General features: G+C 52.0%; 1 protein-coding gene across 1 annotated transcript in view; it reads left to right on the top strand.

The window, feature by feature from the left end:
- scap (SREBF chaperone) overlaps nucleotides 1-12,504 on the top strand; it is a 74,112-nt gene that overhangs the window by 10,640 nt on the left and 50,968 nt on the right. The window contains exons 3-4 of the mRNA XM_078398383.1: nucleotides 976-1,105; nucleotides 2,746-2,903. Coding sequence (XP_078254509.1) covers nucleotides 976-1,105; nucleotides 2,746-2,903 — 288 coding nt within the window. The remainder of the gene's footprint in view (nucleotides 1-975; nucleotides 1,106-2,745; nucleotides 2,904-12,504) is intronic.

Below are 12,504 nucleotides of genomic sequence, written 5' to 3' on the forward strand. Positions count from 1 at the left end.
TCCCCGCACACTCACTCCCACACACACACCAGGGCCAATTTACCATTAGTCTGAAGCCAATTAACCTACAAACCTGCACGTCTTTTTTTTTAACCAAAAAAATTTATTCAAATATTTAAAAACAATATTTACAATGCAATTAAACAAAACAGAACCCACCACCAGAATACAATACAAACAAATATACCAAATTAAACTATTATACAATTATATTACAATCCCTATCCAGGATGCATCCAATCCCCCGCGGTGCCCAGCGGTCCCGGAAATCTCCCTGGGTGCACGTCTTTGGAGTATGGGAGTAAAGCGCAACACCCAGAAAAACCCCACGTGGGTCACGGGGAGAAGGTGCAAACTCCGTACAGACAGCGCCCGTAGTCAGGATCGAACCCTGGCCTCAGGCGCTGTGAGGCAGCAGTTTTACCGCTGCGCTGGAATTTAGAAGATTGAGGGGGGACCTTATAGAAACTTACAAAATTCTTAAGGGGTTGGACAGGCTAGATGCAGGAAGATTGTTCCCGATGTTGGGGAAGTCCAGAACAAGGGGTCACCGTTTAAGGATAAGGGGGAAGTCTTTTAGGACCGAGATGAGAAAGTTTTTTTTCACACAGAGAGTGGTGAGTCTGTGGAATTCTCTGCCACAGAAGGTAGTTGAGGCCAGTTCATTGGCTATATTTAAGAGGGAGTTAGATGTGGCCCTTGTGGCTAAAGGGATCAGGGGGTATGGAGAGAAGGCAGGTACAGGATACTGAGTTGAATGATTAGCCATGATCATATTGAATGGCGGTGCAGGCTCGAAGGGCTGAATGGCCTACTCCTGCACCTATTTTCTATGTTTCTATGTGCCATCCTCTACTAAATTGGGTTGTAAGTTATGAGTTATTACAGATGTAGGGGCATCTGCGAGAAATGAAAGAATTGCGTGGGGCTTTACTTGGGCGCTGGTGCTCACTGCTTTGTTCTGCTTCATCACAGTTATCCGTTACTGAAGCTACCACTGCCAGGAACAGGGCCAGTGGAGTTCACAACACCCATCAAGGATTACACCGTGCCTCGTGTTGAAACAAACCCAGGACACAACGAGCAGAGTGATAGACCCGATTGGGTAAGTTCTTCAGCGTTCAACTACTCCACTATATCATCGGCTGTGAGGAAAATATTAACATCTCAGTATATTCACTCTCAGACTTTGGCTAGATTCACAAATGGCTCAGCTATTGAGGGCTCTAGGTGGACATGCAGGGAATGGAGGGACAGGGATAGAAACAGAGAAAATAGGTGCAGGAGGAGGCCATTTGGCCCATCGCGCCAGCACCGCCATTCATTGTGATCACGGCTGATCATCCACAATCAGTACCCCGTTCCTGCCTTCTCCCCATACCCCCTGACTCCGCTATCCTTAAGAGCTCTATCTAGCTCTCTCTTGAATGCATTCAGAGAATTTTCCTCCACTCCCTTCTGAGGCAGAGAATTCCACAGATTCACAACTCTCTGACTGAAAATGTTTTTTCTCATCTCCGTTCTAAATGGCCTGCCCCTTATTCTTAAACTGTGGCCCCTTGTTCTGGATTCCCCCAACATTGGGAACATGTTTCCTGCCTCTAACGTATCCAACCCCTTAATAATCTTATACGTTTCGATGATCCCCTCTCATCCTTCTAAATTCCAGTGTATACAAGCCTAGTCACTCCAGTCTTTCCTCATATGACAGTTCCGCCATCCCGAGGATTAACCTCGTGAACCTACGCTGCACGCCCTCAATAGCAAGGACGTCCTTCTTCAAATTAGGAGACCAAAACTGCGCACAATACTGCAGATGCAGACTCACCAGGGCCCTGTACAACTGCAGAGGGACCTGTTTACTCCCAAAATCAAATCCTCTCGTTATGAAGAACAACATGCCATTTGCTTTCTTCACTGCCTGCTGAATGGAGTGTACAGGCAGAGGAGACTAGTTTAACTTGACAACATGTTCGGCACAGAAGGGCCTGTTCCTGTGCTGTCATGCTCTATGTTTAACCCTCTGTATGTGAAACTCCCAGTTGTTGAATGACGGAGAAAGAGATTGGAATGTGCAGGAAGGAACTGCAGATGCTGGTTCAAACTGAAGATAGACACTAAAAGCTGGAATAACTCAGCGGGTCAGGCAGCATCTGTGGAGAACATGGATAGGTGGCGTTTCACAGAGTGCTGGAGTAACTCAGCGGGTCAGGCAGCATCTGTGGAGAACATGGATAGGTGACGTTTCACAGAGTGCTGGAGTAACTCAGCGGGTCAGGCAGCATCTCTGGAGAAAAGGAAAGGGTGACGTTTCGGGTCATAAGTTCATAAAAGATGGGAGCAGAATTTGGCCATTTGGACCATCGAGTCCACGCCATTCAGTCATTGCTGATCTATCTCTCCCTCCTAACCCCATTCTCCCGCCTTCTCCCCGTAACCCCTTCTCGACCCGAAACGTCACCTGTTCCTTTTCTCCAGAGATGGTGCCTGACCCGCTGAGTTACTCCAGCACTCTGTGAAACGTCACCTATCCATGTTCTCTAGAGATGCTGCCTGACCCGCTGAGTTACTCCAGCACTCTGTGAAACGTCACCTATCCATGTTCTCCAGAGATGCTGCCTGACCCGCTGAGAGATTGGAATACTCCAATGATCATGTTGTACAGCACTAATCTTGCCATGAAAGTCTGTAATTGATTCAGGTGGTCCACAAATTGGCATGTGATTTTCTACTTTTTCGTTGTAGTATTTTGGGCCTCCAGTTGCATATATACAACAGATATTCGTCAAGGCCATTGTATCTCCTTGGAACAAACACTTATTTGCTGTGGATGTATTTCGTGCCCCGCTCTCCAAAGTGTTTCAGCTGGTGGAGGAAGTAAGAAACCATGTCTTTCAAGACAGGTAGGAAAGGATTGAGTTATTTATACTTTATGCCTTCATTTCAAAGCTCACGCCTATTTTTGTTATTGTATGGATGGACACTGAACGACGGTTTATGTATGACACAGAAGGAGGTCGGCAAGCTCTAATTCCTTTGAAGCTTAACCATAAGTCACAGGAGCAGAATTAGGCCATTCGGCTCATTTGTTCGGCACGGTGGCGCAGCGGTAGAGTTGCTGCCTTACAGCGAATGCAGCGCTGGAGACCAGGGTTCAATCCCGACTAAGGGTGCTGCCTGTACGGAGTTTGTACGTTCTCCCCGTGACCTGCGTGGGTTTTCTCTGAGAACTTCGGTTTCCTCCCGCACTCCAAAGACGTGCAGGTTTGTAGGTTAATTGGCTTGGGATTGTATACTTGGTATAATTGTAAATTGTCCCCAGTGTATAGGATAGTGTTAATGTGTGGGGATCGCTGGTCGGTGCGGACTCGGTGGGCCGAAGGGCCTGTTTCCGCTCTGTATCTCTAAACGTAAGAGTTTGTACGTTGTATCTTTCTGGAGTTTGCACGTTCTCCCTGTGACCGCATGGGCTTTCTCTTTGTCCTCCGGTTTCCTCCCACATTCCAAAGACGTCCAGGATTGTAGGTTGATTTGTGAATTGTTCCCAGTGCTATTGTGTACGGGGATCGCTGGTCGGCACGGGCTCAGTGGGTCGAAGGGTCTGATTCCGCGCTGTATCGCTAATCTTAACTAAAAGTATACTCCACCATTGAATCAGGGCTGATCTATCTTAACCTCATTCTCCTGCCTTCTCCCCAAAACCCTTGACACCCGGACTAATCAAGACTCTGTCTATCTCTGCCTTAAAAATACCCAATGACTTGGCCTCCACAGCCATCTATGGGAATGAATCCCACAGATTCACCACCCTCTGACTAAAGAAATTCCTACTCATTTCAAAGGTTTCGAAGGTCTTTTATTGTCACGTGTGCCAATTAAGGTATAGAGATATGCGAATCACCATACAGCCATTCTAAAAAAAGCAACAAAGCACACATCCAACACAGTGGGTTCCCCACGTTCCTCACTGTGATGGAAGGCAGTAAGGTCCATTTCTCTTCCTCTTTATTCTCCCGCGGTCGGGGCAGTCGAACCACCCGTCGGGGTGATTGGAGCTCCCGCGTCGGGGCGGTCGCAGCTCCCACGGCTTGGAGCTCCCGAAGTCGGTCTCCAAAAGGGGACGTACAACGAGATCTGGGTGTCCTAGTGCATCAGTCACTGAAAGGAAGCATGCAGGTACAGCAGGCAGTGAAGAAAGCCAATGGAATGTTGGCCTTCATAACAAGAGGAGTTGAGTATAGGAGCAAAGAGGTCCTTCTGCAGTTGTACAGGGCTCTGGTGAGACCGCACCTGGAGTACTGTGTGCAGTTTTGGTCTCCAAATTTGAGGAAGGATATTCTTGCTATTGAGGGCGTGCAGCGTAGGTTTACTAGGTTAATTCCCGGAATGGCGGGACTGTCCTATGTTGAAAGACTGGAGCGACTACGCTTGTATACACTGGAATTTAGAAGGATGAGAGGGGATCTTATCGAAACATATAAGATTAGTAAGGGGTTGGACACGTTAGAGGCAGGAAACATGTTCCCAATGTTGGGGGAGTCCAGAACCAGGGGCCACAGTTTAAGAGTAAGGGGTAGGCCATTTAGAACGTAGATGAGGAAAAACTGTTTCAGTCAGAGAGTTGTAAATCTGTGGAATTCTCTGCCTCAGAAGGCAGTGGAGGCCAATTCTCTGAATACATTCAAGAGAGAGCTAGATAGAGCTCTTAAGGATAGCGGGGTCAGGGGATATGGGGAGAAGGCAGGAACGGGGTACCGATTGAGAATGATCAGCCATGATCACATTGAATGGCGGTGCTGGCTCGAAGGGCCGAATGGCCTCCTCCTGCACCTATTGTCTATTGTCTAAGTGACCACCAACTCCTCGATGTTAGGCCGCAGTGCGGACGGAGATACGATACGGAATGATATCGCATCTCTGTTGAGGTACCCACATAAAACAAGCGAGAGAACACTAAAACATACATTTAACACATACTATAAAACAACAGAGAAGGAAGGGACAGACAGACTGTTGCCGAGGCAACCATTATAGGTATGTAGGTTAATTGACTGGGTAAATGTAAAAAAAATTGTCCCTAGTGTGTGTAGGATAGTGTTAATGTACGGGGGTCGCTGGGCGGCGCAGACTTGGTGGGCCGAAAAGGCCTGTTTCCGCGCTGTATATATATGATATATGATATATATATGATATTACTGGCACCACCCGGTCGGTTTCCATTATAAAGGTATGTCCTTTTATTCTTAGGCTGTGCCCTCTGGTCCTAGACTCTCCCACAAGTAGAAACATCCTGTCCACATCCACTCTATCCAAGGTAAACATGGCTTTGCGTGTGATCCACATTAGATATGTTTACTTTGTGAGACGTTAATCTTCCCCAGCAAAGGCAGTGCATGAAGCATCAGCTATAAACGTAGAAGCGATTAATATCCTGGAGCATTGCACAACAGAAAGATAGCGTTCTACCCTGCTTGTCTGTCAGTTCCCTGTAGAACAACCTATTCAGACACAAAAAGCTGGATTAACTCAGTGGGTCAGGCAGCTTCTGTGGAGAACATGGATAGGTGACGTTTCACAGAATGTTGGAGTAACTCAGCGGGTCAGGCAGCATCTCTGGAGAACATGGATAGGTGACGTTTCACAGAGTGCTGGAGTAACTCAGCGGGTCAGGCAGCATCTGTGGAGAACATGGATAGGTGACGTTTCACAGAGTGCTGGAGTAACTCAGCGGGTCAGGCAGCATCTGTGGAGAACATGGATAGGTGACGTTTCACAGAGTGCTGGAGTAACTCAGCGAGTCAGGCAGCATCTCTGGAGAGAAGGAATGGGTGAACCTTCAGGTCGAGACCCTTCTTCTGACTTTCATGAACAACCAGATCCTTACCCCTCCTCTTTTCATGTAGCCCTATAATTTATATTACTCTTAGTGCCTAATCAAGTCGCTTTAAAAAATCTTATTTAACCCTCCTTTGATTGGCCTTCCTGATGTTGTTCCAAATCACCATTCTCCACTTGTCCCTTCCGTATCCCCTTATGTGTGTCTACTACACACACTGCAAATGGCTCAATTGTAATCATGTATTGTCTTTCTGCTGACTGCATAGAAACATAGAAAATTGGTGCAGGAGGAGGCCATTTAGCCCTTCTAGCCAGCACCGCCATTCATTGTGATCATGGCTGATCATCCACAATCAGTAACCCGTGCCTGCCTTCACCCCATATCCCTTGATTCGCCCAGCCCCTAGAGTTCTATCTAACTCTCTTAAATTCATCCAGTGAATTGGCCTCCACTGCCTTCTGTGGCAGAAAATTCCACAAACTCACAACTCTCTGGGTGAAAAAAGTTTTCTTCTCACCTCATTTTTAAATGGCCTCCCCTTTATTCATAGACTGTGTGGCCCCTGGTTCTGGACTCCCCCAACATTGGGAACATTTTCCTGCATCTAGCTTGTCCAGTCCTTTTATAATTTTATACGTCTCTATAAGATCCCCTCTCATCCTTCTAAACTCCAGTGAATACAAGCCCTGTCTTTCCAATCTTTCCTCATATGACAGTTTCGCCATCCCAGGGATTAACCTGGTGAACCTGCGCTTTACTGCCTTAATAGCAAGGACTTCCTTCCTCAAATTAGGAGACCAAAACTGCACACAATACTCCAGGTGTGGTCTCACCAGGGCACTATACAACTACACAAGGATCTCTTTACTCCTATACTCAAATCCTCTCGTTATAGCACGCGTTATTGAGCATAGCACGCAACAAAATCTTTTTGCGTTATGTGTGACAATAAACTAAACTGCAACCATGTAAAAATTATTATTACCCCCTGCATATCTTCCATTTTACTTAAAGTTTATGACCTCTGGTTCTTTAACAACCTGCGCATGGGAATAGATTCGCTCGAATTACGCAACCTGACACCATCGTGATTATCTTAATCGCTATCAAATTTCCTTTCTATGTATCACGCTCCAGGAATTACAACAGCAGATTCCCTGGCCTAAACCTATTGCTGAAACCTCTCATCCTGGAAAAGTTATTCTGCATCATTCCAAAAGCTAGGTGCCGGGAATTGCATATAGCTGCTGCCTAAAGAGCATGTAGTAAAGATTCAACAAAACAGCCCTTGCTTTTGTACTCCTTGTCTCGTATTCATGCAGGATCAACCCCTAACTTGTAGAAATGTTCCCCTCGACACATCTTGCCAGCGAACAAGATATGCAGTGTTTGGAGCTCAGTGGATCAGGCTGAGGATGTCAGACCCATTATCTCTGTACTTAAAGAAGGTCAGGCACGGTGGCGCAAGGGTAGAACTGCTGCCTTACAACGCCAGAGACCCGGCTTCGATCCTGTCTACGGGCGCTGTCTGCACACAGTTTGTACGTTTAATTTAGTTTACTTTAGCAGATCTCCCAACACTTTCGAATTTAACGGAAAGTTTCCGCCATTCTGATTTCACCTTATGTTTTTTTGCAAAACACACGCTCCGTCGCTCGCCTCGCCCCGCCGCTCACCTCACGCCACTGGCCTCGCCCGGCCTCGCCTCGCTTCACCGCTGGCCCCGACTCGCCGCTGAGCTCACCTCACCTCGCCGTTGGCCCGGCCTCCCCTCGCCGCTGGCCCCGACTCGCCTCGCCGCTGGCCTCCCCTCGCTGTGTAGCGCGAGGCCCATTGATGTTGCGAGGGGATGTGGTGCGGGGGAGGGGAGAGTGGGGGGTCGTGGGGTTGGAGGAAGGGATGGGGGGGGAGTGCGGGTGGGAGGGGAGTGGGGGAGGATGGGAGGGGAGGGGGAGTGGAGGTGGGGGGAAAAGGTGGGGAGGGGAGGGCAGTAGTCGGGAGTGGGGGGGGTGGGCGGGAGTCGGGGGAAGGTGGGAGGGGAGTAGGAGGGGAGTAGGGGGGGAGTTGGGAGTGGGTGTTGAGTGGGAGTTGGGGGGGAGGGGGCTGGGGGTAGGGGTGGGGTGGAGGGTAGTTGGGGGAGGGCAGTGGGGGTGGTGGGGAGGTGTGGGGGGACATGGACCGTTGTGATTTGCTGTTGAAGACCACTGGAGCAAGTATGTCTTCAATGAAATTAGGTATGTGCAGTATTAAATGAAACTCTTAATAACTTAGTCGTACATTTTGTGTAAGGAAAAAGCAAAATAGAGAAAACTAAACAATTTTTTCTTTGTTGTAAAAAGTATTTCTGTTCAATAACCTTTCTATAACTAGTAGAATATACTCATGATAGGCCTGACATTGTACATGTAGTCCAAGAACTACAGACTGTTGGAAATAATAGTAGTTTTTTACACGTGAATGTAACGCATTTGGCGTGCATTGTAGCGAGTCCAAATCGAGCGATGTTATCAAAAGACTTTATTCTTGGTAAAAAACCGTGACAAAACGCAACGCACTTACTTTGGACACACACTACTTAATTTACTAATTTAATCTAATCTAATCTCTCCAGTTTGGCGCCAGACACTCGAATACCTCGCGCTCCCGCACCACGTGACCCGTTAGCCCAACCGAGGGTTCGAGACCCCCTCGCCAATCCGTATGTCCCTACATGAACCCCCCCAGAACCCTCAAAACCATACCTCACGGGCGCCCGAACCTCCCTCCCGGAACGCGTACGGAGGGGGGAAGCCGATACCGCCAACGTGACAGGAGGCGGGGAGGGCGCCGCCGCTAGAGGCGATGGAGGGGCCACGGGAGCGGAGGGTGTAGGTGACGGAGAGCGCTTGATCGGCAACAGCGGCCCGGGCCCAACTATAGGCGGCGGGGGGCCAAGAGGTGGCAAACAGGGCGCCGCTGGCGGGACAGGTGGGGCGGCCACAGGCTGGCCCCGGCACGGAGGTTGGGCCACCGATACGGGGAGGTCCTGGTCCAAATGGGCCGGCTTGAGCCGGGATACCGAAACGAGCTCCTGGCGATTTCCCACCTGCAAGGTGAAGTTGACAGCCCCTCTTTTAACCACCTGGATCGGGCCCTGGTAAACCGGCCGAAGAGGGGGGCGGTGGGAATCTTTCCGAAGGAACACGAAATCGCAGTCCCGCAAGTCCGACGGGACGTGGACTGCTGTTCTTCCGTGCCAGGAGGTCGGGACTGGAGCCAGAGAACCCACCCGTGCCCGGAGGGAACCCAAAACCGACTTGACGGACGGCGGCAAGGCGGGAGCGGAAGGAAGGATGTCACCCGGCACCCGCAGGGGCGAACCGTAGATGAGCTCGGCCGAGGATGTGCCTAGCTCAGCCTTTGGGGCTGTACGAATGCCGAGGAGGACACAAGGCAGCTGGTCAGCCCAATCGTGGCCGGTCAGTCGGGCACAGAAGGACGCCTTAAGCTGCCGATGGAAGCGCTCAACCATCCCATTGGATTGGGGATGGTAGGCGGTGGTCTGCTGTAAACGAGACCCATACAACTGTGCCAGCGCGGCCCAGAGGGAGGAGGTGAACTGGGCTCCCCGATCTGTGGTGATGATAGCCGGTACGCCTAAACGGGCCACCCAATGCAACGCCAGGGCCCGTGCACAGAAGGCCGCCGAGGTGTCCGACAACAGGAGCGCCTCCGGCCAACGTGTAAACCGATCCACCACCATCAGCAGATGAGTATAACCCCTGGAATAGGGCAATGGACCCACCAAATCCACATGGATGTGGAAAAAACGGACGGGGGGAACCTCGAATCTCTGGATTGGGGGCTGGACATGGTGATGAACTTTGGAGGTCTGGCACGGAATACAGGCCCGTGCCCAGGCTGCCACCTGCTTCCGCAGGCCGTGCCAGACAAACCGGGCAGCCACCATGGCTGAAGTCGCCCTGATGGAGGATGTGCCAGGCCATGAATGGCCTCAAAAACCTTACGCCGCAGGGCGGTCGGCACCACCGGGCGAGGGCGTGGAAGGGAAACGTCGCACCACAACTTGGGACCTGTGGGGCCACACGCCACCTGCTCCAAACGCAGTCCCGAGGCTGTGGAGGCGTACACCGCGGCAGTTCCTTCCAGGCGCTGAGCCTCCGCTAGCTCCTGGAAATCCACCTGTCCACCTACCACGGCCACGGAGGGAATGGCCGGCCGGGACAGGGCATCAGCAACGGCATTAAGCCCACCCGCAATATGACGGACATCGGTGGTAAACTCCGAAATCAGGGTGAGGTGCCGCTGCTGGCGAGTCGACCACGGATCAGAAACCTTAGCAAAAGCGAATGTCAGAGGTTTGTGATCCGTGTAGGCCACAAAAGAGCGGCCTTCCAAAAAATAACGGAAGTGGCGGACTGCTAAATAGAGGGCCAGGAGCTCCCTATCAAACGCACTATATTTGAGCTCGGCTCGAGAGAGAGCTGCTGGCTGAAAAACGCCAGGGGCTGCCTGTGACCGTCGACCTGCTGCTCCAAAACCCCACCCACCGCCACGTCTGAGGCATCCACCGTCAGAGCCGTGGGGGCAGAGGAGCGCGGGTGCACCAGCATGGTGGTGTTGGCGAGGGCCTGTTTGACCGCGACAAAAGCCGTCTCTGCAGCTGCGGACCATACCAACTCAGCGGGGTTACCCGCGAGGCATAGAAAAAGAGGGCGCATGACCCGAGCTGCTGCAGGCACGAACCGGTGATAAAAGTTCACCATGCCCACGAATTCCTGCAAGCCCTTGATGGTAGTAGGGCGTGGAAAAGAGCGGACCGCGTCCACGTTAGCTAGCAAAGGAGTGGCACTGGCCGGTGTAACCCGGTGACCCAGAAAATCTACCGCTGACAGGCCGAATTGGCATTTGGACGGATGGAGAATCAGGCCGTGGTCTTGCAGCCTCTGGAACACCGTGCGGAGGTGGACTAAGTGCTCCTGGACCGAACGGCTGGCAATCAAAATGTCATCGAAGTAAATAAACACGAACGGCAACCCTCGACCCACACGGTCCATGAGATGCTGGAATGCCTGAGCTGCATTTTTAAGGCCGAAAGGCATGCGCAACCACTCAAACAACCCGAACGGTGTAATGGTAGCCGTCTTTGGAATGTCCGGCGGGTGGACCGGGATCTGATGATATCCCCGCACCAAATCGATCTTTGAAAAAATTGTTGCCCCCTCCAGGCTGGCTGAGAAGTCCTGTATGTGCGGAATCGGGTAGCGGTCCGGCCGTGTTGCCGCGTTAAGTCATCAGAAATCCCCACATGGTCTCCACCCCCCAGATGCTTTGGAAACCATATGCAAGGGGGAGGCCCACGGACTACTCGAAGGCCGAACAATCCCCAGCCTCTCCAAGTTCAGGAACTCCTCTCGAGCCATGGCCAGCTTGTCGGGTGGGAGGCACCGTGCCCGGGCAAAAACCGGCGGCCCCCCCGTCGGGATGAACTGCACGACCCCATGCTTCTCGGAAGGTGCATCGAACCATTGAACGAGGAGCTGCGGGAAGTCCGCTAGGACCGCATCGAACTGACCGGGGGCCGTGGTAATGGCCTGGATCGCTGGACTGGTTGGGGCGGTGCTTGGAGGGGCCGCAGGCCCCGTACCTCGGGGCCGTACGCTAGCCGAGGGTTGCAGGCCCCTCCCGCGGACGTCTACGACCAATGAAAACGCCCATAGGAAATCCGCACCCAAAATGGCCTGGCCCACATCCGCAACGATGAAATCCCAACGGTAGGTCCTGGACTCGAAGGACAGGGACATAGCCCTTTTACCGTAAGTGCGGATGGGGCTACCGTTCACCGCAATGAGGGGCGGGCCCTTCCCCCCCGCTCGAACTTCGCAGTCATAGGGGGGCACAATACTCACAACCGCTCCCGTATCCACCAGAAAAACGATCCCGGTACCTTGGTCCGTCGCAGTTACGGCCAATCGAGACTGCCTCTACATTCGATCGGCCCAGGCATTTCCCGGAAACGAACACGGGGCTCTGCAGCTTCGAGCCTCACTGCCGCACCGCTGATGGAAGAAACACCAGCCGCGCCTATTCGGCCCTGTTGCTCGAGCCCGCTGCCAATAAACATGCTCCGCAGCCCCTTCTTGGCGGGCTGACTGCGAAATAACGGCCGATGCGTCGCTCTCTCGGCCGCTCCGCCGACTGCCGCTGGGCCTCGAGACCCGATTAACCGAGTCGTCTTGGGTGCGTCGCTCCCTGACGAGCGCGTCGGCTTTCTCGGCGAACGCTACCGGATCTTCAAACGAGACTCGGCCAACACTAGCCTGACGTCCCTGGGTAGTTTCTCCCGAAAAGCCGCTTCGAAAACCATGCACGGCTGATGGTCGCCCACCAAGGTCAGCATCTCGGTCATCAACTCCGACGGCAGCCGCTGCCCCAGCTCTGGTAAATGGAGGAGCTTCAGAGCCCGCTGGTTCTGGCTCCAGCCGAAAGTCCACAGTAGGAGCCTCTTGAGCCCCACGTACTGCTCCGTTTGGGGTGGACTGGTCACGTATTGACTGACCCGCGCAGCCACCTCCGACTGCAGACAGCTCACCAGGTGGTGGAACTTCGCCTGGTCTTTCTCCACCTTCTTAATATGGAACTGGGATTCCACCTGCACGAACCAC

The sequence above is a fragment of the Rhinoraja longicauda genome, chromosome 4 (assembly GCF_053455715.1).
Source record: "Rhinoraja longicauda isolate Sanriku21f chromosome 4, sRhiLon1.1, whole genome shotgun sequence".
Lineage (NCBI taxonomy): Eukaryota > Metazoa > Chordata > Chondrichthyes > Rajiformes > Arhynchobatidae > Rhinoraja > Rhinoraja longicauda.